General features: G+C 42.6%; 1 protein-coding gene across 1 annotated transcript in view; it reads left to right on the top strand.

Moving 5' to 3' along the window:
* The window catches only part of LOC142150744 (hydroxylysine kinase-like), a 34,353-nt gene extending 7,704 nt beyond the window's left edge, over positions 1–26,649 (top strand). Inside the window, exon 3 of the mRNA XM_075205937.1 lies at positions 26,180–26,649. Coding sequence (XP_075062038.1) covers positions 26,180–26,649 — 470 coding nt within the window. The remainder of the gene's footprint in view (positions 1–26,179) is intronic.
* The last annotated feature ends 207 nt before the right edge of the window (positions 26,650–26,856 follow it).

Raw genomic sequence — 26,856 nt, forward strand, 5'->3', positions numbered from 1 at the left:
ACAAATAATAAAGTCCAAAAGGTAGGAGCTGCCATGCGGATCCTGACAGTACCCCCTCCCTTTCCCTCCCTTAAGAGCGGATTCCAGACGCCCAAATTACCACCAATGTCTGAATTCATCAGAATCATAGTCCACAATAGGGGCCCTGGCAGAAAAGTCCTCGTCTATGGGCGGAAAGGCAAAGGGGACCATGCCAGCTGCCAGTTCAAGCACTGCAGAACCACCTCTCTTCTTACATCCTCCTCTTTTACGGGACTTCCTTGGGGTTGGGATCTGCGCCAACTGGGAGGAGCACAAAAGGTATCACTTGGCCAGGTGAGATGGGTGGTACTGCTGATAATGTAGAGGCCCCGCAAGATGGCATAGCGGGAGGTGTTGGTGAAAACTTGTTGATCACAGCCTCAACAAATAGTTGTAAGTCAGACAGGATGGGGTGATCAGACTCAATCAAAGGGTTTACCCATTCCAAAGCTTCTCCTCTAAAATGTGAAATAAGGAACAGTACCTGTCTCTTAGGGCTGTTAACAAGCTCTGGTATAAAGGGAACATAAGAAACAGCAAATCTCAGAAGGGCACTAAGTTGGGAAATGTGCCCCTCAAATAAAGGCAACGGATCAGACTTGGTACCCTAAGCACAGGATGACTCGGACTTGGCAGCAGACCCGGACCGGGCAGCAAACTTGGCAGCAGGCTCGGACCGGGCAGAAGGCTTGGCAGCAGGCCCGGACTGGGCAGAAGGCTTGGCAGCAGGCCCGGACTGGGCAGAAGGCTTGGCAGCAGGCCCGGACTGGGCAGAAGGCTTGGCAGCAGACCCGGACTGGGCAGAAGGCTGGGCAGCAGACCCGGACTGGGCAGAAGGCTCAGCAGCAGACCCGGACTGGGCAGAAGGCTTAGCAGCAGACCCGGACTGGGCAGAAGGCTTGGCAGACTTGGCGGGGACAGCACTGTGAGAAGCTTCAGGGCAGACATCTCTGTGAGAAGCCTCGGGGCAGACAGCACTGTGAGAAGCCTCGGGGCAGACAGCACTGTGAGAAGCCTCGGGGCAGACAGCACTGTGAGAAGCCTCGGGGCAGACAGCACTGTGAGAAGCCTCGGGGAATACAGCACTGTGAGAAGCCTTGGGGCAGACAGCACTGTGAGAAGCCTCGGGGCAGACAGCACTGTGAGAAGCCTCAGGGCAGACAGCACTGTGAGAAGCCTCGGGGCAGACAGCACTGTGAGAAGCCTCGGGGCAGACAGCACTGTGAGAAGCCTCGGGGCAGACAGCACTGTGAGAAGCCTCGGGGCAGACAGCACTGTGAGAAGCCTCGGGGCAGACAGCACTGTGAGAAGCCTCGGGGCAGACAGCACTGTGAGAAGCCTCGGGGCAGACAGCACTGTGAGAAGCCTCAGGGCAGACAGCACTGTGAGAAGCCTCGGAGCAGACAGCACCAAGTGGTAACTCGGGCTGAACCGCATGGACAGGCAACTCGGGCTGAACCGCATGGACAGGCAACTCGGGCTGAACCGCATGGACAGGCAACTCGGGCTGAACCGCATGGACAGGCAACTCGGGCTGAACCGCATGGACAGGCAACTCGGGCTGAACCGCACGGACAGGCAACTCGGGCTGAACCGCATGGACAGGCAACTCTTCTGGAGCAGACTTTAGGGACAGGACCCCCTCTGAAGTAGACTTTAAGGGCAGTGCCCCCTCTGAAGTAGACTTTAAGGGCAGCGCCCCCTCTGGAGCAGGCTTTAACTCAGGAACAGAGACAGCGGCTGGAGACTCAGGACCGGACACAGCGGCATTAGACTCAGGACCGGACACAGTGGCAGGAGACTCAGGACCGGACACAGTGGCAGGAGACTCAGGACAGGACACAGTGGCAGGAGACTCAGGACCGGACACAGTGGCAGGAGACTCTGAGCAAGAGGCAGATGATGGCACCTTGGAGCAAGAGGCAGATGATGGCACCTCGGCACAGAAGACAGAGGCTGGCACCTCGCAACAGGAGACAGAGGCTGGCACCTCGCAACAGGAGACAGAGGCTGGCACCTCGCAACAGGAGACAGAGGCTGACACCTCGCAACAGGAGAAAGAGGCTGGCACCTCGCAACAGGAGACAGAGGCTGGCAACTCGCAACAGGAGACAGAGGCTGGCAACTCGCAACAGGAGACAGAGGCTGGCAACTCGCAACAGGAGACAGAGGCTTGCACCTCGCAACAGGAAACAGAGGGAGTTGGCGCCTCAGGACAGGCGGCTGGAGCTGGTGCCTCAGGACAGGCGGCTGGAGCTGGCAGATTGGGTCTCTTCCCAGAGAACAGGAATGGTGGAGCATAAACAGATTTAGAATGCAGAGAGGAAACAACAGGAGATGGTTCAGTAAGCTGACGTGGTCTACGGATAGGACAGTCCTGCAAGAAATGTGCATTGCTGGCACAGTAGAGACACAACTTGTTTGTTATTCTGCATTGTCGCTCCTCTTCGGTCAGATGGGGGCGTGGACCACCTGTGAACTGGGAATTAGTTACCCCATAGTTCTTAGAAAACAGCAAATTTGTAGAAGCACTTTTAAGAGGTGCTATTTGCACAGGTTCATCAGCAGAGAAGGTGGATTGAGACAGATCAGCAGCTTCTGAATTAGGAGAGACAGAATCTGACAGTCTCCTGAGTGGGTCGATAAGCAAAGTGGAAAATTTAGCCAGCTGGGAGCGTAACAGGATTATGTCCATTTGTAAAGCCTGTAGCTGTGGCAATTCAAAAGCTGGAAAAGCAGACATGTTCCAAAAGTAAACGAAAAATGAATTGCAGAGCAAAAAGTCCCAGAATAAAAAACTTTCACCTGACTCCTAAGCTGTTTTTTGGGCTGGTTATACTGTCACGGTTACATACAGGAGTACAGCTAGGAGCCACGAATATGGTGAAAACACTCTGTTTATTTGCAGAAAAGTATAAATAGCAGGTAATCAAGAGTAGTAGTAAATACCAGGTGCAAGCTGATGCAGGAAGTAATATGAATGTTCAGAAACCAGCAGGTACACAGCTAATGCAGGGAAGCAGGAGGTATGAACAGATTCCAAGCAGCATGTAACCAGAGGAGCAAGGCAGGAGTAGAAACCACAGGGTGCAACAACAGGATATGACATCAATAACCAGCAATGAGTGCTGGGAGTGACAGGTATAAATAAGGAAAATGAGACCACACCCAGGTGCATGGGATAATTAGTGAACAGAAAGGTTAACTCCTAAAGCACAAGAAATGCACAATAGCAGCACCTCTGGACATCAGAGGTACTGCTGCAAACACATAAGAACAAATACAAATAATAAAGTCCAAAAGGTAGGAGCTGCCAGGCGGATCGTGACACACTGATGTTGGTCAAGAACGCCTGGCTCGCAATCTCAGGTACAGTTCACCCCAAAGGTGTTCAATGGGGTTGAGGTCAGGGCTCTGTTTGATCCAGTCAAGTTCTTCCACACCAAACTCATCAAACAATGTCTTTGTAGTCTTTGCTTTGTACACTGGGGCACAGTCATGTTGGAATAGAAAAGGGCCTTCCCCAGACTGTTGCCACAAAGTTGGAAGCCTAGCATTGTCCAAAATGACTTGGTATGCTGAAACATTAAGATTTCCCTTCACTGGAGATAAGGGGCCTAGACCAAATCTTGAAAAACAGCCACATACCATTATCCCTCCTCAACCAAACTTCACAGTTTACCATAATGCAGTGAGGCAGGTAACGTTCTCACGCCATCCACAAAACCCATAAACTTTATTTCTACCTTTAAACTAAATCACAATTTCCTTTTATAAACCAAAATGAAGTCCCCTGACACAGAGTTAACATAGACCAAATGATCTCCTCCATTTCAACGATGTAGCATTCTAAAATCAAGCTAAGTCTGAATTCATAAGAACTCAGAGACATGAACTTATTAAGTGTGATTTAATATGCTTAAGAGGAACAACTACATTCATACTATAATACAATAGTTTTCTGTAAAATAAAAGGGAATAGAACAACAGAAGTGGTACAGTCCCAAAAGTGAACAAAATTGTTAGCCCTCCTTATAATGTAATGTCAGGACCAAGTCTGTGTAAATGCAAATTAGTTGTTTATGACCTCTCTGCAAACACCTTTCTGCAAACATCTTTCAAGTCAGGGTTTGCTTACACTGGCCTAACTTCCTACCAGAATGTCATAACAAGATGCAATTTCCCCTTTATTTTCATAGTATACATAACTCCTGTAAGTATGACATTTGAGAAAATTTTACATTTTCCTGTGTCCTTATTTCCCTTCATTTATACATATCCCTGCTGCTCTGCCCTCCCCCCCCCCCCCTCCTCACATTAACATGTCCGGAGATATCACCAATAATGGGATTGGTCTGTTAGTCGGATTTTGCTGATTTTATTGATGTAACCTTGAAGAGAGATTTAAATACATTTATCTTTTATGATCCATGCCATAAATTGGTATTGGCCACTCATCTGGAACTATTTATGCAAATATACCTCTTGGGGCTAAATAAAGAGTTTAGCACAATCAAAGAGGTGCATTAATTTAGCCTCCCCCTTTCAGGTTTTAACCCATGGCTGAACACAGAGTTTATATGAGCCACACCAAGCTAATAGTATGAATTAATTCACAAACACGTATTTGCAGTTTTATATGATTAGAAATTGGCTTGCATATGACACTTTCCTCGTCATGGGGGACTTTAATAGCCTTATCGACAATCCTTCAGGTCCTGCTGCCTCCAAACTTCTTTCCCTCTCCTCCTTTATCTCAATGGACCTCCTCTTACTCCCACCACAGTGTCCATTCCCTTGATCTGAGAATATACATTGAAACAAGATATAGAATCTACTAGGCGCTCCACTCAGATATGCAGCTGAATATGGAACCGTGAACTCCACTAATATTCACATCAAACAGTATATATAAAAAAAAAATGTTACATACACTTGCGCTCTCTTTTCCAACTCAAAAGGTATTTCCATGAATGGCCCCTTGTTAAAGAGAAAGCCTTCTTGTTCTATATTTTCAATCTTCAATGTTACTCAAATGTCATAAAAAATAAAAACATATAACACAACATAGTGTAATTTGTTAACATCACAGGAAAGATATTCCACCACCACTAATTTACACACATATATAAAAAATAATAATGGATAGTGAAGTAGGTATCCTAGAAGGGATCCACAACTGTGATATTTCTTCAGGGAAAAACAACCCCTAAGGGTATCAGCTTACAGCAAAGCAGTGTAGACACAATGTTAGACACAAGGAATCAACGTCATATGTCACCTAGGATGATCTGCCGGTAATCGCCACTCTACCAACACGTTTCAACCCTTTAAACGAGGGTCTTTATCAAGGCATCATGTGTCTAACCTCACGCAAAGATCTTACTATGTGTATGTGAAAGATGTATCTCTGGTACAAGCTTTATCTTTGAGCAAAGCCCCGTTGGGGAAGACAAGTGCTTTTTATTCTTTGTTGCAATACATTAAAGTGTAATGCACGAGGATTTTGTCCTGGTTTTATTTTCCATTATATATGCTGAGATGAATATTCATGATGTCTGATACCCATAGGAGGAGACTCACTGGATAAGAATATCGTTATAAGGCGCATGATACACTGCTTTGCTGTAAGCTGATACCCTTAAGGGGTTGTTTTTCACTGAAGAAATATCACAGTTGTGGATCCCTTCTAGGATATCTACTTCACTATCCATTATTATTTTTTTATATATGTGTGTAAATTAGTGGTGGTAGAATATATTTTTCTGTGATGTTAACAAATTACACTATGTTGTGTTATATGTTTTTATTTTTTATGACATTTGAGTAACATTGAAGATTGAAAATATAGAACAAGAAGGCTTTCTCTTTTACAAGGGGCCATTCATGGAAATACCTTTTGAGTTGGAAAAGAGAGCGCAAGTGTATGTAACATTTTGTTTTTATGTATTCCCTTGATCTGGTCTTTTCCCACATCTGTATTGTCTGACTTTAACAAATCACCTTTCTCTCTCTCTGACCACCATCTCCTCTCTTTTAGCATCTCCACACACCTCCCACCTTCCTCATTCTCTAAAATTACTGTCAAAATTCAAACTTAACATGGAGCTTCTGCTGCTGGAGACCGCTGCTCTGCTGACTGAGCAATTCTGGCCGCTGGACAGCTCCCTGCCTTTACTCTGTGTTATAGCTCCTGTTCTCCTGATGTTCCGGTATGTTTTAGCTCCTATTAATGCCTTGGCTGTTCCTGTCTTTAATGTGTGATTATTGTGCTCCTGCCAGTAATCTAGTATCTGTTGCAGTTGCGGAAATTCTGCCTCCAATTATCCACTATTTGTGTACCAATCCCGGATTGTCCTTAACTAAGCCTCTGCCTCAAACCTTTGCCTTATTTACTTGACTGTGTTCCAAATCCTGCTGCCATTGACCATTCTTTACATCATCTAGAGTTCTTCCTTCCTTCTTGCCACTAGACGCCAATTCAGTCTGGACCGTTGCAGAATAATCTGGCCAAAATATAGAGTCCGTGGGAGGATTTCTCCTAATTACTCTAAAGAACCAAATAAAAGAGTTGCAAGAGTTTGTTTGTATTTCTCTGAACAAGATCAGAGAACTAGAAACCATTGTTAACACTCAGCAAAAACAAATAACTAAATTGCAGGAACATTAAAAAAATAATGACAAATTTCGCCTTCACTATTGTCTTCAAAATTAAGTGGTGATCGTCGCTTATACAGAGGTTTCCTAAATCAGTGCAACATTTCTTTTCAGATGCAGCTTACACAATGCAATAATGATAAGATGAAGATCTTCTTCATAATTAACGTTTGTGTCAAGATTATTAGTATGAACATCACAGAGCATAATGTGAATGAAACAAAGTGGTTTATTTTAAAAACAGTTCACTCAGGTAAAAGTGAGAAGCTGTAAATGATAAGGCAGATAACACAAGTCCATAGAAACTGTGAAACAGGACCCCAGGATACCAAGTAACTAAGGGACAGGAGCACTGGATTTCTGTCACAATAGGTTAACTGAAAGTACAGGTGAGTGTGGGTAAACAGCTTTGACTGGGAAGTTGGAGACCCTTGGTTTTCCAAGGTAGACAATAGATTGCAAATATTGGATGTCTGTATTGCCAGATAGAGCTGAGAAGCTTGTGAGCTGGATATCTTATGTACTTGCCCTTAGATTTGCCCTCATTCAAGGTGGCCATGATTGCCTCATGAAGTTTCTATCATGGATCTCTGTTATGAACTTGCCCTTACAATAGCCCTTAACCAAGATGGTTAGGACTGTCTCATGATGATTCCATCTTGGATCCCATTTCCTGTTTGGGCCTAGAAAAGGCACTTCCTATTATGAAGCCTTTGCACGAGTATTGTGTTTGTATCTGAACCAGATGCTTCCACAGAACCTTGCCTCCTTGTGATTTCTACTACAAGTACTTGATACTTTCACCAGACCTTTATCCTCTTGTGACTTTGGACTTTATTTGTTGGACACTAGAGATTTATTTATATACCAAAATAAATCCTGTTGAATTCAGAAATACCTGGCTATTGGGTTCCGTTTGTGATACCAGAAGTGTGATAGGATACTAGTGCCAAAAATGACGGGCCCCACCGGGCCAGAACCAACTGCTTTACAGCGAATTTCAGATCTGAGTTTCCACATGCATTCTGCCTCAAAACAACCACAGGAATTTTATGCAAAATTTCAAGAACTTGAGACCCAGTGTACAAATAATTTTCAACTGCAAAACCAACAGGTAACTGAGTTGCAAATAAATGTTCATGAACTCAAAGATCAAATAGCGCTACAAAATGGAGTTATTACAGAACTACAGATGCGGCTTCAAGAAGTTAATGCTATAGCACCTTCAGCTGCAGTACATCTGCCCACACTCCCACTACCTCTGGCTCGATTCTCAGGTGATCGTAAAAAATACAGAGGTTTTATTAATCAATGTAATATGCATTTTGATTTACATCCTACTTACTTTTTGTCTGATGTACAAAACGTACGTTGTATTCTTTTATTGTTGAAAGATGATGCCTTGGCATTGGCTTCTCTTTGGATAGAAGCAAAAAGTCCAACTTTACGAAATCTTTCTAATTTTATGGATGCAATAAATCAGATATTTGATGATCCAAATCGAAGTGCTACTGCTGAGTCAATTTTATTAAAGATGCGTCAGAAAAGACGTTCAGTGGCTGAATACACCTCTGATTTCTGAAGATGGATCTTGGACACAGATTGGAATTCGGCAGCTAAGCTGTCTGTTTATCGAAAGGGGTTATCTGAGTTCATTAAAGATGAATTATCTAGAGCTGATGCACCCACTGAATTTGAAGCCTTTGTTAAACATTGTATTCATATTGATGCTCGTCAAATGGAGAGGAAACAAGATAGATGGGGCTCCATGTGGACTCATCCTAATTATCCAGAACCAGCAATATCAAATTACTCTGGAACTCCTGCAACACAACAAATTGAGGAGTCTGAGCCAATGCAAATAGATACCATTCGTAAACAGATTTCTATTGAAAGAAGAGACCAACGACAACAAGAAAATCTCTGTTTGTATTGTGGTAAATCTGAACATTATGTATCTAATTGTTCTCAACCACCTCGCAAGATAGTTGCTACATTGATGGAACTTAAAGACTCTGACCAGGAATCTATTATTTCATGCTGTTCACATCAACTGAATGCTATTATTCCTCAAATCTCTTCACTGTCTACATTTGAGAGAGAGAACAGAAGAATAAAGAATCATTTTTTAATTCCAATACAACTTGAGATAAACTCTCGACTTATTTCAACTATGGCAATGCTGGATTCAGGAGCCAATGGTAATTTCATGGATATAGATTTTGCGAAACAAAACCATATAGTATTTCAAGAAAGAAAGACTTGATGGAGACAGTTGATGGGTCCCCTCTGAATTCTGGTCCCATCACACATGAGACATAACTTATGTCCCTGATGATAGAACCCAATAATAAGGAGGAACTCACTTTTTTTCTCATCTCTTCTCCAAATTTTCCAATAATTTTGGGTCTCCCTTGGTTCACTAACAATAACCCAGGCATTAACTGGGAATCTCAAACACTAACGTTTCAAGATCCTATCAGTGTGGTCCCGCTTGCACAAGAAGAGAATCAGATCTCAGTGTCCCCCTCTTCTGGGGTGGAACAATTGCCTGTTCAATATCAGGATTTTGCAGATATCTGTAACAAACAAAGATGGATCTTTGCGACCATGCATTGATTATAGAGAATTAAATAAAGTTACTATAAAGAACAGACATCCACTTCCTCTCATCCCAGAATTATTGGAAAGACTGCAGACAGCAAGTATTTTCACAAAGCTCGATTTAAGAGGAGCGTACAACTTAATACGCATTCGACCAGGTGATGAATGGAAAACGGCTTTTCGATCAAAATCTGGACATTATGAGTACCTCGTGATGCCGTTCGGGTTATGTAATGCCCCTGCTACTTTCCAACATTTTATAAATGATGTCTTTCGAGATTTGCTTGATCTGTTCATTGTTGTATATCTTGATGATATCCTTATCTTTTCTAATTCTTTACCAGAACATCAAGAACATGTTCGAATTATTTTACAACGGCTACGGATAAACCAATTATACATCAAGTTGGAGAAATGCGAATTCCATCGTACTCAAATAAAATTTTTGGGTTACATTATATTCCCTCAAGGACTGTGTATGGATCCCTGTAAAGTGCATGCTGTGGTAGATTGGCCCATACCTAAAAACGTCAAAGATGTGCAACCATTTATGGGCTTTGCTAATTTCTATCGACGCTTTATAAAGGACTTTTCTGGAATTGCTGGCCCCATTACTCAGCTCACAAAAAAGGTTTCCTCCTTTCAGTGGTCACCAGCAGCTGATAAAGCTTTTTCCATTTTGAAAACAAAGTTCAAGACAGCTCCTATATTAATTCATCCTGATCCTACACTCCCATTTGTTTTGGAAACTGATGCATCGGATTCAGCTATAGGAGCAGTAATTTCACAAAGAGTATGAGAAAAGATGTTACTTCACCCCTGTGGTTTTTATTCAAGGCAAATGACTGCTCCTGAAAGAAACTATGATGTGGGAAATAAAGAACTTGCCATTATAGCTGCTTTTTCAGAATGGAGACATCTTTTAGAAGGTGCAAAGCATCAAGTGATAGTCCTCACCGATCATCTGAATTTGGAATTCTTTGGGGGGTATTCAATTGTTTCTTTTAACGCGCTAAAACAAAAAAAAAACGAGCGCTCTAAAAATATTACCGTTAATACGGTAATTACTCGCTAAATTTCATCTCTGCGAGATGAAATTCAGCGAGTTAACTACCGTATTAACGGTATTTACGCGCATATTACCGTATTAACGCTAATATTTTTAGAGCGCTCGTTTTTTTTTGTTTTAGCGCGTTAAAAGAAACAATTGAATACCCCCCCTTTAAATCAGTAAAAAGATTATCTCCCCGACAAGCTCAATGGGCTCTCTTTTTAAGCCGTTTTGATTATCTAATTTCCTACAGACCTGGATCGAAGAATGGAAAAGCTGATGCCCTCTCAAGAGCCTATGTGGAGAATCCTCAACAGGTAAAGCCTGTTCAAACAATAATTCCTGATTCAAATTTTTTGGGGGTTATTTGTACAACTGAGTTATTAACAGAGATCAAGAATGGATATGATACGGATTCTACACTCATGAATCCTCCAAAAAATGTTAAATTAACTTATGACAACAGAGTCTGGCATATGGCACATCAACTATACCTTCCAGAAAAACCCCGGTAAAGGTCATGCAACTATTCCATGACTCTAAATTAGCAGGCCATAAAGGACTTTGGAAAAAAGCCGTTCATTCTGGTGGCCCAACTATAAGGAAGATGTAGCAAAATATGTATCCTTTGTACAACGTGTGCCAGATTTAAGACTCCTCGTGCTTCTCCTTTTGGACTACTGCAACCTTTGCCGATACCTACATGTCCATGGGATTCCATTTCCATGGACTTTATTGTAGGACTTCCTAGATCTAAGAATATGACCACTATCTTTGTGGTAATTGACAGACTGACAAAGATGGCTCACTTTATACCCTGCCAGGGTACTCCTACAGCAAAAGAAACAGCTGACTTACTTATAAAAGAAGTTTTTCGTTTGCATGGCATTCCTAATGATGTGGTGTCAGACCGAGGCGTTCAATTCACATCACGATTTTGAAAAGTTTTGCAAATCCCTTGGCATTGTGGTGAACTTGTCCACTGCATTTCAACCACAGTCAAATGGACAAATGGAGCGAACAAACCAAACACTTGAGCAATAACTCAGATGTTATATTTGTCACCTATAAGATGATTGGGTTGATATCCTCCCCATGGCTGAGTTTGCATACAATAATTCTCAACATTCATCTATGCTAATCTAGGATATCATCCAAATATTTGTCCCAATCTACCTTGTGACTCCAATTCCTGCTGTGGAAGATAGACTGATTCTTATTCAAAGTAATCTTGAATTATTAAAAGAGACATTGAAAACTGCTCAAGAAAGATATAAACATGATGCTGACAGATCAAGAAGGGCGGCTCCAACTTTTAATATTGGTGATGAAGTATGGTTGTCAACTAGACATTTAAGGATGAAGGTACCATCTGCTAAGTTGGGAAATAAGTTTATTGGTCCATTTAAGATCATTGCACAGATTAGTTCAGTGACTTTTCGATTGGATCTTCCTGATTCCATGAAGGTACATCCTGTTTTTCATGTATCATTACTAAAACCTTCAATTAAGAATCCATTTCCTGGTCGCTCATTGCCTCCTCCTGAGCCAATTCAAGTTGATGAGCATGAGGAATTCATAGTTGAAAAGATCCTGGACTCTCGTATATTTCGACATCAATTACAGTATCTGCTACGTTGGCAGGGGTACGGGCCAGAAGATGACTCCTGGCAATCCGCTAAGGATGTTCATGCCCCACTTTTGGTAAAAACATTTCATCGACAGCATCCTGGGAAGCCTGGTCCTAAGTCATCCGGAGGACGTCGTTGAGAAGATGGCATCCTGTTATGTACTTACCCTTAGATTTGCCCTCATTCAAGATGGCCTTGATTGCCTTATGAAGTTTCCATCTTGGATCTCTGTTATGAACTTGCCCTTACAATAGCCCTTATCCAAGATGGCCAGAACTGTCTCATGAAGATTCCATCTTGGATCCCATTTCCTGTTTGGGCCTAGAAAAGGCACTTCCTATTATGAAGCCTTTGCACGAGTATTGTGTTTGTATCTGAACTAGATGCTTCCACAGAACCTTGCTTCCTTGTGATTTAGACTACAAGTACTTGATACTTCCACCAGACCTTTATCCTCTTGTGACTTTGGACTTTATTTGTTGGACACAGGAGATTTATTTATATACCAAAATAAATCCTGTTGAATTCAGAAATACCTGGCTATTGGGTTCCGTTTGTGATACCAGAAGTGTGACAATATCAGACAGGTGAGATGATCTGCAGGCACAGAGTGTCCGGGTGTCCAGGTTAAGCTGCGAAGCTTGTGAGCTGGATACCAGGGAGATGAGATTGGGGGCCAGTGTTTGCATGGATTAACTCTACCTTTTAAAAAATGGTTATGATGCTGATACTTTCCTCAGAAATCCTTCTACAGATGTTTATTTAACGTTTCATAATGGCTACTGGACTAAACTTCATCGCCTATATGTATCTCATTGAGTATGAGTAGAAGTATTAAAATTAATTCATGATTCCAAAGTTGCTTGACCTTTTGGAGCATATAAGACTCAAGAATTGTTAGCACGTTCCTTCTGGTGGCCAAATTTTTAAGAGATGTCAAAAGATACATTTACATTTACTCACTATCAATTTCATCATACCTGACATGTTCCCAAAACAAGACTCCACACAACTCACCACTGGGTTTACTCCAACCTCCTCCTATGCCATCTCTTCCCTGGAGTTCTATCTCTATGGATTTTATAGTCGATCTAACACCTTCCAAAGGGATGACATCGAAAGGAATGAAAACAATCCTAGTTGTAGTGGATCGTCTTACAAAGATGGCTCATTATATACCTGCCAAAGGAGTACCCAAAGCTGAACAGACTGCAGAACTTATTATTCAGGAAATATTCAGGCTTCATGGCATCCTAGATTATATAGTTTCTGATTGATGTATTCAATTCACTTATAAGATCTGAAAGAGTTTCTGCACTGACTTGGAGTGAAGGTTAATCTTTCCCTCTCTTTTCATCCACAGTATAATGGTCAAACTGAAAGTACTAATCAGACACTTGAACAATACATATGGTGTTTTATTAGGTACCATTAAGATGAGTGGATGGATTTTCTAGCCACTGTTGAATTTTCATATGACTCTGAACACAGTATAATTTCCCAATGTCCATTCTTTGCTAACTTTGGATTCTATCTTACATTTGTTTTGAATCTCCCAGTTTCCACACCAATTCCAACTGTGACTGATAGCCTCTCTTGAGATTCCTGTAAAATTGTGATTCTGAGACTTTGAGAGAAGCTCAAGAATATTATAAACAAGCTGCAGACACCGTAGAGCTGTACCCAATTTTTGGATTGGAGACATAGTATGACTGTCCACTAAAAATCTCAAACAACAGATGCCTTCTCTGAAATTAGGTCAAAAATGTATTGGACTATTTAATATTTTGTAACAATTAATTATTCTGGCTGTTGGACAGCTCTCTGCATTTACTCTGTGTTCTAGCTCAGTTTTACTGTTCGCCTGATGTTTCAGCATGTTCCAGCTCCACCCCTGACTTCCTATAAAAGACATGCTTGTTCTTGTCTTCCTTAAGAGATGATTGTGCTTCTGTCAATAATCCAGTTTCTGTTGCTGCAGTTCTGCCTGCTACTATTTGTGTACCGACCTTGGATTGTCCTTAACTGCACCTCTGCCTCAACCCTATGTCTTATTTGACTATGTCCTGAATCTGGCTGCAATTGACCTTTCTTTACTATACCATCCTATAGAGTGTTTCCTTCCTCCTTGCCAGTGGCCTCCAATTCAACCTCCGGACTATTAAAGTTACTCTCACCAGATGTAACTTGACACCATTGATCCTACCAGGTTCTCCTTCTCCCTGGTCTCTTCTCTCCCCCACCACTATGAATTCTTGCTCCAATTAGGCTGTTTCCTTCTACAGTCAGACCATTATCACTGCCTTCGACTCTGCCACCCCTGCTGTCTCTATCAGCCTTCATTGGCCCCCACTTCAACCTTGGCACTACAAACTTACCTGCTATCTTCAAAAAAGCTCCCATAGCACGGAATGGCTCTGGAGTAAGTCATGCACTCCTGCTGACTTCCTTCACTTCAAGTTCAGTCTCTCCTCTTACAAGTCTCCCCTACAACAGTTCTAATTCAAAGCTCTCATTTCATCTAAATCCTCCAACCCCTGTTGCATCTTTTCCACCTTCAAATACTGCCTCTCTCCCACTTCCCTCCTCACTTTCAGCACTTTTATTTGCTGCCCATTTCACCTCCAAAATCAAGTCCATACATCATGACATCTCCTCCCATCAGTCCCCGCTCACCCACCATCTCCCCCCTCCCTACTCACCTTGTCCCTCATTCCATCCTTTCCAGTGAAGGCTATCTCCACTCCCTGCTCCCCACTGTCACCCACATTCACTAGCCCACCCACCTTATTTTCCTTCACTCCAATATCTGCGGATGAAGTCCACACTCTTCTATCCTCATTAACCCCCTCCACCTGCAGCACTGAACCTATCACTCTCACCTACTCTGCTTCCTCTCTCTTGAGACCTGCTCCAACCTTGCCCACCTCCTCAGCCTATCCCTATCCTCTGGTATTTGTCCTTTTGTACCGTTTATCACTGCCTTTCGCAAACTCTCCAATCTATAGGCCACTGTAGCACTGTAGTCACCTGGTTTTCTTCGTACCTCACCAAACACCAATCTGTCCCCACATTTTAAATTTACCTCCCCCTCCAATGCAACATGGTTTTGCCAAGGTGAAAAGTTTCAATTTTTTTTGCTTTACTTTCCTTAATGAGTCATGCCCAGTATTTCTAATACTGAAATATTCCCCACCACCACCACCACCCTCACACCACTACCAGTAACTTCAAAACAATGAATAAATTAAACATGTTTGAAATGTAGTAATATGTTTTATGTTACAATTAGACACAACTCAAAAATATCTTCTCTGAATCTCCATCCCAGTGATTTTAGGGAACATTCTATTGTCCAGCAAAGTTTTGGAGACACTGTTGACTTATTTAGGCCAAACCCCTGGCAATTAGGTCACCATACTGAACCTGATCAGGTAATAAAGCAGAACCAATATGACCATCAACTACAACTACCAATAACATTGTCCCGCATTGGTCCTCAAGTGTGACTAAAAGATTCCCAATTGTGCTGGTGTCTGCAGTAGAACTTTTTGTTTGATGAACTTGAGAATCAAGCTCAACCCTTTACATATCACGCAGCAATATTTTTCTGGGTAATTGTCAGGCCCTATTGCTATATACTTGGTTGGTTAAGTAGAGCTTTGGGGATTAATTTACTATATTATTATCACTGTTGAATATAATATGTTTCAGTTTAATTTCACTCCTTGTTTATTTTGATTAGGGACCCTCACACAATATATATTGACAATAGTTTTATTTAATTTTAGCCAAGATAATTAGTCCTTACCTTTCAATGTGCCTTCAGTTCATATTACTTTCTTACCTTATTTCCCCCCTTCTAATTTATTTTATGTGATCTGCCCCTCACCCCCCCCCCACTTTCTATTTTACTTTTCATATTGTACCATATTTATTCACACATGCAGATCAGCAGCACCCACTAGGTGGCAGCATTATTACACTGCACCTACCGTAGGTCATGGTACAATATTGATTTCTCAACATTTCAGTGTCTGTTGCCTACATGTGGCAATAATGATGTGCTGTAATAAGAAACACATCAGACATATGTAGTAAACACTAATTTATAAACTGCAGACTGAAGAGTTTCTAACTTCTGTCTCATTACCCTTATAAACAAGCTTAACCAGAACCAAACTTAACACTAAGAATAATGACACCGGACAACTGTTAAATTTTCTAACTTAAGTTGCAATTTATTAGATTTCAATTAGAATTTGCTTAATTTAAATTGGTGGGGAAGAAGGCAAGGATGGTGAGGCGACCAAAACTATGTCAAACTTACCAAACAGTGTATTGCCATCCGCCACTAACCACTGGTCCCAGGAGAAGACCTTTACAATTGGTCGGTGCTAACTCTTGCGTCCGCACTACCAAACAGTGTATGGCCAATTGGAACTAACCACTGGTCCCAGGACAAGGAAGAAAGAAGGAGAACGGATTAGATGCAGTACCACAAATGAATTGCAGACAAACAATTTACACCCTTCCTTGTCCCTATCACATTGTCATCCTTTTGTTGGACCCAGCGGACGTATATACCATTTATACATGTTCGACTTCCAACGACCTAGTGCCTTAATGTTGTCAATGGAGGATCCTGCTTGAGCCGCAGCTGTAGCCGCCCCGATTCTGAACGAATGTGTGGCAAACAGTGTAGTGTCCAGACCGGATCATTGCAAGGCTTTCTTAAACAGCGCGTTGAATTGAATTGATATTTAGTCAATGATTCACCATCTGCTTGCACTAAATGGGGGCGTACTGCTGAAAAACTATTACACCATGCTACGGGGTATAGCTCAGTGTCTTCTGCAGGCTTCATTAACAACCAATGGCCCTTGCCCAACTTATCAGTTTTGGACTGCAGTATTTTACATGCCACCTGTGAGGAAACAATTTTGACAGCCTTGCAGAGTAACGCGTTGCCTACCTTGTGCTGCAATTGCGCTACTAGAATGCTTACCCTGAATGTGCAGAAAAAGACCATTGAGAATGCCGTACTGAATATCACTGTTTCATATGCGCTGTCTGTTGCTTGACTCAAGGTCCCTATTAGCTGCTTCAAAATTTCTGCGGATACCGGCTGTCTGACATTATCCTCTCTAGGTTGTAATTTGTGCCATCCCCAAAGAGCTCTACCAATATGGAAATTCTTTGTTATGTCCTCTTTACCTAAGATACGGGCCGTAAAAGATATGCCTGCCAGCAGCAGAGAGACTGAGGACTTGGTGGCACCTGCTTGGTACTTAGCCAATATGAAATCCAGAATGTCATCTGTCCCTGGCTGCTCTGCCCTTCCTCTTGCTTTCACGAAGCTGAGCCATTGAAGCCATGCTGACCGGTACATTCTCCTGGTATGAGGGGCTAATGATGTTTCCGCTAATTCCCTTATGCCGGCTCGATGATCTGCCAAACATAAGCCGGACATGTCGTACCTTTCAACTGAGCCTGTGGGGCCAGCTCTCGGAACCGTTGCCATTGATGACGTGTAATGCTCTAAATGAAATGTCATGTGCCAGGCATCTGAGTACCATGTGTCTCAGCAGTCTGATAGCTTGTGGTGAAGATGCACTCTGTCTGTTTATACATTCCACTACCCCCAAGTTATCGCACCAGCAAACAATGTTTCTCCCTTTCAGTTTCGTGGCCCACAGTTCTATTGCGACAATTATAGGGAAAAGCTCTAACACCAACAGGTTTTTAATCAAACCGCTCACGATCCAGGACTCAGGCCAAGGAGCCGCATACCATGAACCCTGAAAATAAGTGCCGAAACCATACGACCCGGAAGCGTTGGTATGCAAGTCTAGTGAGACAGAGGATACTGCTTCAGAAGGCCAGATGCGCACACCGTTAAATGTCATGAAGAATATATTGCCAAGTCTCCTTGGATGTCCTTTGGCAGAGTTAGCCTACTATGAGGACTGGTTAGACCTGCAGTTGGTAGTTGGAGCTTCCTGCAAAAAACTCTGCCCATTGTTATGACCCTGCATGCGAAGTTGAATGAACCCAGTAGGGATTGCGCTTGCCTCAATGTAAGAGTATGTGCCGCCTGAGTGGAGTCTATGTATCCCTGCAATTTCTCTATTATATCTCTGGGCAACCGGCAACACCCCATTATTGTGTCGATCTCAATCCCCAGGAAAGAAAGGGAATTGGAGGGACCCTCTGTTTTATCGTGCACCACTGAGACGCCGCAGATTCTAAATAGTGCTTGCACTGATCTGAGTGTATCTGCGCAGATTGTTTGATTGGCTGGGCCCATGAATAAGAAATCGTTTAGGTAATGTGTGATGCCTCTGTTGTTCGTTCCCGCCTGAATGCACCAGTGTAGGAAGGAAATACATTTTTCAAAGAAGGCACAGAACACTGAGCAGCCCATGGGAAGACATCTATCAATGTAATAACCATCTTGTAGCCTAAACCCCATGAACTTAAATGACTGAGGGAGCAGTGGCAGTAGCCTGAAAGCTGACTCAATGTCTAATTTCACCATTAGAGCTCCTTGACCAAATGATCTCACCATGTCCAGAGCTGACTGAAAGGACTGATATGACACCGAACTATCGTCGTCATCAATGGCGCTGACTGGCCCTCCCGGGGGGTATGACAGGTGTGGAATCAATCTAGATTTCCCACTACTTTTTTTGGGTACTACCATGACAGGTGAAATAGCTAGTCCTTCTATTGGGAGAACAGGAAAAGGTCCTACCATACGACCCTAATGCACTTCTTTGCTGACTTTCTCGCTGATTATATGGGGTAGGGCATATGCTGATTTTAAGTTTTTGACAGTCTTGGCTTTCACCTCTTTCCTTACTGGGAGTTTAAAACTGAATTGGAAACCGTTACTATGGGGGAGCTGGCTTTATGAAGTAGTAGAGTTGGGTGCCCCTCGTCCTTTACTGACATTGGCGGTGGGACGCAGTCAATCTTTCGCCGAGTGTGGTCCTCTGCATTGCCCACAAACGTATCTGTACCTGCAAGGGGTTCCCCGAGTGCACAACTTTACATTCAAAAGGTATTATATGCTGCCCTGACACTCTTTTCCTGAATTTCTCGTCATACTTGCTCCAATGCGACCCCGCATCTGTCAGGAATATATCTGTAATAAGATGCACATAACGCCACACGTCTGTCATTGCCTCTGGGCGTGTCTCTATGTATGTGGCCGCGAAAGAACAGTACGCTGAAACCCATTGGGGGAAGGTTTTGTGAGCATCCTCCCCTATACCCCCTTTTTCTCTGGCTGCCTCTAACTCCTTCTTCGCTTCCTCTGTTAGCTCAAACAGGTCCACATAAAACCCCTTCTTTATCCTGTCCCTGTTGACGGCCGAAGCCCAATCAGCAATCACATGTAAGAGCATTTAACCACGTCTGGGCTGCGCCCTACTGGCCTGCTGGGTATGCAACTTTCCTTGCTTTGCGTGCTGGCCCCTATGAAATGAGCGTGTAGAATTTTCATTACTTTGCGTGGCCCCTGCTTATCATCCGACCCTTCATCTCTGGACGCAAATGGTGGACTATGTGTTTGTGCATGTACCACATCAATTCTTTCATGCTCGCCTGCTGTCACCGTTGCGTCCTTAGCTGGTGTCTGCCCTGTTGATGCATTGCCTTTACCGGTCGTTTGTGGGTGGTCGATTTGCACCACTGCCTGCCTCGTGCTCTCTGATGATTCGCTGGCACTCGAGACAAATCCTGCTGCACTTGTCATGTTCGCCTATTGTGCTGACATAAATACAGGGTTAGCTTGATCTCTGCTACCTGGTGTACTGCCAGGCCGCGCTATGCTTTGCTGCAAAGCTACAAGCCTCTGGGACCAACTAACTGCTTCACCCACTACCTCCATAGGTTGAAGCATTTGGCTTGGCATAGTAGGGGGCTGAGAGCCTGTGTTTGCTGGGATTTGGTGTGCCCTGCTCCCAGAGCTGGATTAAGGCTCTGGGGGGCCTGGGGCACTTTAGGCAGGGGGACCCCTATGATGTAACATGGTTATCATTTTAGACAAACACACAGGCAATGCTGTGTGCACTGCTGTTAGGTGCACACAGCTCTGCCTTCACAAGCAGTACAAGGTGAAACGGGACATACCTCCCAACTGTCCTTGTAGTCGGACCCAATCCTGACTAAGCTGAGACAGTCACCCAAATTCAGGACTGCCCGACCAGATTCAGGACAGTTGGCAGACTGCCCTGCTCTCTCCTACCTGTTCTTGTCACTTTCTCCACCTGTGGCTGCTGGTGTCTTTAGCTCAGTTGCTGCTTGTCTGGATACTGGAATGATGGGGGCCCTATTTGGAAAAAAAAATGGGTACATGAAAATTAGAAAATTCCAACCAACCCCAGCATTAAATCAATAGTATTCCCATTTAATATATAAACATATTTCCCTCCCTCAAAACAGCCCTATCAATAAATTAAATGGCATTTATGTTTAAAAAATATAACCATTTTGCACAATCATCCACTGCATTAAATAATTCATATCCACATTTAATAAACAGACCTAATTTTCCCCAAAAAGCCCCACATTCATTTATGAGCTCCCAAACCACCCCAACATCAAATTTAAAGGTCCAATCACCCCATCTTAAATTGATAGCCCACGCTATTACATTAAATTGCCCCACCATCACTCCACAAATAAAATAGGACCCATTAAATAATTAGCATCTACCTGCAATCCAAGATTAAATTAAGAACCCCCCTTCCCTCCCACATTATATTAAAAAAAAAACCTTCCCTCACACATTATATTAAAACCCCCCTTCCCTCACACATTATATTAACATACTACACCCCTCACACACACATTATATTAACATACTACCCCCCTCACTCACACACATTATATTAACATACTACCCCCCTCACACACACACATTATATTAACATACTACCCCCTCACACACACACATTATATTAACATACTACCCCCTCACACACTCACACATTATATTAACATACTACCCCCTCACACACTCACACATTATATTAACATACTACCCCCTCACACACACACATTATATTAACGTACTACCCCCCTTCACACACACATTATATTAACATACAACCCCTCTCACACACACATTATATTAACATACTACCCCCACTAACTTTGTTTTATCTGCACGCTATATGGCCTTGTTTCTCTTCACAAATGGGACGGCACCTGTCACGTGGTGCACATCCCTGACAACAATAGCAGCCACACATAGGGGAAGGGGGGAACGGATTGTAAGAATCTGCAGCCAATGATAGAACGTGGCTGGTCTCGGAGGAGGGGCCATCCACCAAGTAATAGAGACTTGGGCCATTGCAGGGACCGGCCCAAAATAGTCTTTTTTATTCTTCCTGCCCCAGCCCGCCTCAGAAAATAGTACTGATACTGCACATTAAAAAAAAACACTGATAAAATTACATCAGTTTTAAGTTATATATATATATATATATATATATATATATATATATATATATATATATCAAACTTATTGACATGTTATAAATGTTTCTTTCTTTTTAATGTGCGGTATCATTGCTCTTTATGTATGTGTATGTGTATAAATGTATATATATGTATACATATAAATACACATACATAAAGAGCAGTGATGCCGCACATTAAAATGAAAGAAACATTTATAACATGTCAATAATAAGATGCAATAATATGTCAATAATATCTATCTATCTACATATACATATATATATATATATATATATATATATATATATATATATAAAATATATGTATATACGTAGGCACACACAACAAATATGTTATGGGATCCCCTATTTTGTCAGTAATTAATAAAGTAATTATGCCTCTTCTATTAAAGGTTCAATTAACATATACATACACATATTATAATATATATATATATATATATATATATATATATATATTTATGTGTATATGTATTTATGTGTATATGTGTAATATATATATAATATATATTACACATATACACATAAATACACACATACATACTCCAAGTGAAAGTGGGACTTACCTAGGAACCCACGTTCAGCACAGCATCCCAGACAGTCTCTTCTGGTATTGCATGTGAGGAGCTGCTGCTACACATGCGCAGCAGCTCCATTTCGGCCATCTTAGAATAGCCTGCACCGCGACTGCTGTACATCAGGACAGCTGTCAAATTTTGCGGGGGGGGGGCGGTGCGCCTGCGTCAGGGGGGCCCCACAGCCGCAAAGCAAGAGCAACAGAATCAGATCACCAACTGAAAGGTGATCCTATCAGATGGCGGCTGGTGGCCGGCGGCGGGGGGCCCTCAGAGAGAGGGGGGCCCGGGGCACGTGCCCCCTGAGCCCCCCCCTTAATCCGGCTATGCCTGCTCCTGTCCCAAGGACCGTATGGGAGAGTTGCCGGGGGGGGGGGAGGGATTTACCAGGAGGGGGGTAAGGTGCTGACCATTGGTCCTGCGCCTGCCGGGAAATTTGTGTGGTCAGAACCCCACTGTGTTGGTCATAATCAAAAATGGCCAAGAGTTTGCCTAATTGATACCTGGGATTGGAGCTTATAGATGGGCGGGAGGGCATGGCCATGAGGGAGGGTTGAGTTGGCCCTGTGGCCCATGGGGTTGTCTTAGGGGAGTGGCCATACCCATGTGGTCCAACATTTGCCTCTGTAAACTGCGGCCCGGGGAGACCTGAAAACCTGGAATGCACCTGGGCTCCTCCCTCTGGCCGGTGTTGAGGTCCACCGTTTTCTATCGTAGGCGGCTATCATGCTGCTGTCCTGTGAAAATCTACCTGGAGTTATGTCTTATAGGGGGTTAAACAAAACCCACTGAAGGGGAAGGACAGGGTGATGTGTGGGGGGTGGGGTGTGCTACCCCAAGATAGCCTGCATTTGTTTGACTCCTGGAGGGAATGGGGGCTGTGTGGCAGGCATCCAGCCCTGCCAAATAAACCCCTCTCTATCATTAGAAAACATTGGTGGCTCAGTGACTACTGTTGGCCACGTCTGGGGGATAGAGGGAAGACTTTTCCCTCTTCCCCGTCTCCTTGCTGATGCCCTCTCAGGGGCTCCAGAGGCAAGCAGTGTTGCTGCCTGCACCTGAGCTCTGGACCTCCGCGCATGCGCACTACAGCATGCACGGAGACCGGAAGTGATTGGTTTAAGCCGAGTTCCATGAGAAGGAGCCACCGCGGCTTCCCCTATAGGGGGTAATTATCTCTGTGGGTCTTATTGTTGCGGCCACTGCAGACTACGCCAATTCTGGAGGGTCTGCGAAATGGGCCGGAGGGGCGGATCTCCGTGGCTGGGGCATAACTAAACAGGGACCTAATGGGGATGCAGGGGACAATGCAGGCTAACGGGCATAATATATAGAGGGGATGAGCAAGCACCCACAAACTCTTGGAACAGGGAGAAATACAATAAATATAGGAAGCTAGCTAGCAGGAGAAAGGCCAGACAAAGGGGACAACTGGAGACACGAGGAATAATAGAGATGACGAAATGGGCAAACAAATGGGGCAAACCCTGGAACAAAGAAAAGGAGTACAAATATATAAAGCTAGAAGGTAAAAAGCAGAGAAGGGGACAACAGGAAACACGTTGTTAAATGGAGATGCCTAAAAGAGAAACGACACAGAAGGGCAGGGGAGCAGGGAAAGAAAAAGCCGAGATAAAGGAATAAAATAGCGATGAGACAGGACTACACAGAAACAAAAAACACCAAGAGAACAATGCAGGGTAACGGCAACAAAACAAATATACAAAACAATACAGTGATGCTACTCAGCCTGTCTGATGTTGATTTCTAGCCGAGTAAGAAGGAATGAACATGTCTTTCCTGGCGTACATCCTTCTCCAGGGAGTCAACACCTACCCCCATTCCTTTGGCTGGAAACTGGAGATGAGTTAACCCTTAAGCTGAAGGTACCATTTGTTGTCCTGATCATCTGAGTTTAGGGACGTTTCACTTATGGCTGCACTTGTCATTGTTGCAAGAAACATCGCCAGCTTTCAGAGGTTAACCCACCTTCATCAAGACAAACCATGATGAAGTGCACAAGCTTGACAATGGTCAACAGATAGGTGAATTGAGAGTACAGCATTTAAAGGGAACCTGGGTAAATAGAAAAGCATAGTCTACGGTTGCAATGGGGACAAGAAATATCTGGCAAAATACACAGTATATGTTTTTAGCTAGTGATTTATTAAGGATTTATTGAGGATAAAATCAATATCCTCAGGATCATCGTTGATTATTGAAGAACTTTTGAATAATATCATGGAATAAGTTATTTCAGCACTGTCTTGTACTGTGAATTTAACTTTAGCTGAGACTTCCCGAGGAAAACAGTTAACTCATTAACAATAAGGTTATGAAAGATCAGATACTAAAAGTTATATTCAGTTAAAGGTATGCTATTGATTAGGAACTTATGACAGTTTAAAGTACATCTGTCTCTTCCACACAGTGGAGGCAACTGAAGCAATATTAATGAGAATGTATTTAACAGAAATAGGAAATAATTACAGCCGAAGAGTACCATTTCATATGTTAATGCAGCTGTCATTTCCTCTTGCTATGATGTTGCAACCGGGCAGATGGTTGGCACCTCAGAAGTAGTGTAAGGAAGGATTCTACAGGCCTGGTGGTATGGTAGAAAGGCGAAGGTCCCCCCAGTAGTGTTAGAAATAAACAAGGAACACAGGGCTAAAACTGCATAAAGTAATGGGTTTATTCTCTTTGCTTGTGGCATAAGGTTTTACCACTGCAGCAGATAAGTAGCGGTAGTGTAGGTAATTAATACCACAATACCATCAACATTCAATGTTATTCAACATGTCGCAAAATAAATAGCATTTTAGGAATCTTGGTTCACCAATATGCAAACATAAATCGACAGCATACATAGGTCACCGAATAAATATATCCCACTTTAAATCTAGGCACTGTGCTTTAGTGAAATGGATTTCACTGGATAGATACTTTAGGAGACAACTGGTTGCTTCAAGTTAAATAGACCATTACACTAAATGCTGAGGCAGCAGATAATATAGACCAATCAATCACAATCTTTTAGTGCAATTATACACATTATACTTATCACACAAAAATCAGTAGAGATGCAACAAGGATTAATTCAGCTGGTTCAGGTTAGATGCTCTAGAAGAAATGACTGTAGACTATGGTCACTTTATGATATACAAAACCCAAGGGAGTAAATTGTAATCCACAGGTTTAAGCAAAGTTTCAGCTGACACATAAAGCTTATTTACTTGTGAAAGTTGATATCAGTAATCTTGATGCATGCGTAACTCCTGAGCTCCGTAAACAATGGCAATTTTGTACAATAAACAATTTCCAGTATAAAGGACTCAGTGTCCACTTTGCAATCTGTCTAATGGAATAAGCAGCTCTCTCCAAGCAACTGTAGGGTTAAACAACTTGCAATTCTCTTATCAGCAACCATTTTAGGCAGTTTCACAACAGAATCAAACTTCTAATGCAATATAGACAAACTACTGGTAAGTGATTGCTCTCTATGTCCCAGCTTGCAGATAACTTTAAATGCAGCAGATTTGACTGGAGCAAACTCTTCCTTTAGACAGTGATATAACGCCTCTCAATAGCAATACTACAGCCCAGGAGAGTAGTTTTAATATCACAGTTTGATGTCTCACTTCAATAACTTGAACAGAGCAAAGCAAAATAAACTTATCTGTATTCATATGAGTCCTCCTGACATTTCATGGGCAGTGGCAAGTTAGGTCTTTTCCTATACTACAAATGTGCTTCTTTCTGAGCTGGCTGCAAACATCCCTTAGGACATCACTTCAGCCATGGCATTCAGTGGCTCTTTGTGGGAAAATCCTCAATTAGCTCAGTCAACAGTCACACATCACTTCTCCCCCTAGCCAGTCCATTTTTTGGCCCCTCCCCTTTCCCCCCAAGAATCTGCTGAATCTTTCTAGTTCATTCACTGCAGTATGCCCATCCCAAAATAGCAGATGCAATTTGCATTTAACTTCCCAGAGGCAGTCTGGGGAACTGTAGTTTTATGAATGGGTGCATACAGTAATATACTAGTGATTTGCAGGGTATTACATTTTGGAACAATGTAAATGAAAATTTGAGCTGTTTTAAATTAAAAATAAATTTTGTGCCAATTCTTTTCCCTCCTTCTAGGCATAAATCACGGAGACCTCAATGACCACAATATCTTATTACAAAAGACTAACTTATCAGATGGATGCACTAAGGAACTGTACAAAGTTTCAGGAATTCTAGATTTTGGTCACTTGAGCTATGGTTATTATGTTTTTGAAGTAGCAATCATTATAATGTACATGATGATTGAAAATGCTGACCCTATTTCGGTAGGGGGATATGTACTTGCAGGATTTGAAAGCATTGTTCCATTGACAAGAGAGGAAAAAAATGCTCTATTCACTTTAGTGTGCTGTAGGTTTGCACAGTCTCTAGTAATTGCCAGGTACAGTGTCCTACTTTGCTCAGAGAATGAAGAGTATCTCATGATAACTGCAAAAACTGGATGGAAGCATTTAACAACACTGCTTGATACGGGCAAAGAAGCTGTAGCAAATATCTGGGAGAAAATTGCAAGATCATACAGTGATAAAATAAACCAGAATTAATTGTTGTATTCTAGATGATGAATTGAGCAAAATAGAAAGTACAATAATGCAGAGAAATTAAAAGGAGCAGGAGATGACCTGAAGAAACACAGGCCAAGACAAAGCATAACAGGATTACTATTGGAACAATGTTGTATGTCATATGCCTAAGAAAATCTTGGGAAGAATGTTTCTATATTTGGGTAAAATGAATCACATAAGATGACA

This window comes from Mixophyes fleayi, chromosome 4 (genome assembly GCF_038048845.1).
Source record: "Mixophyes fleayi isolate aMixFle1 chromosome 4, aMixFle1.hap1, whole genome shotgun sequence".
Classification (NCBI taxonomy): domain Eukaryota; kingdom Metazoa; phylum Chordata; class Amphibia; order Anura; family Limnodynastidae; genus Mixophyes; species Mixophyes fleayi.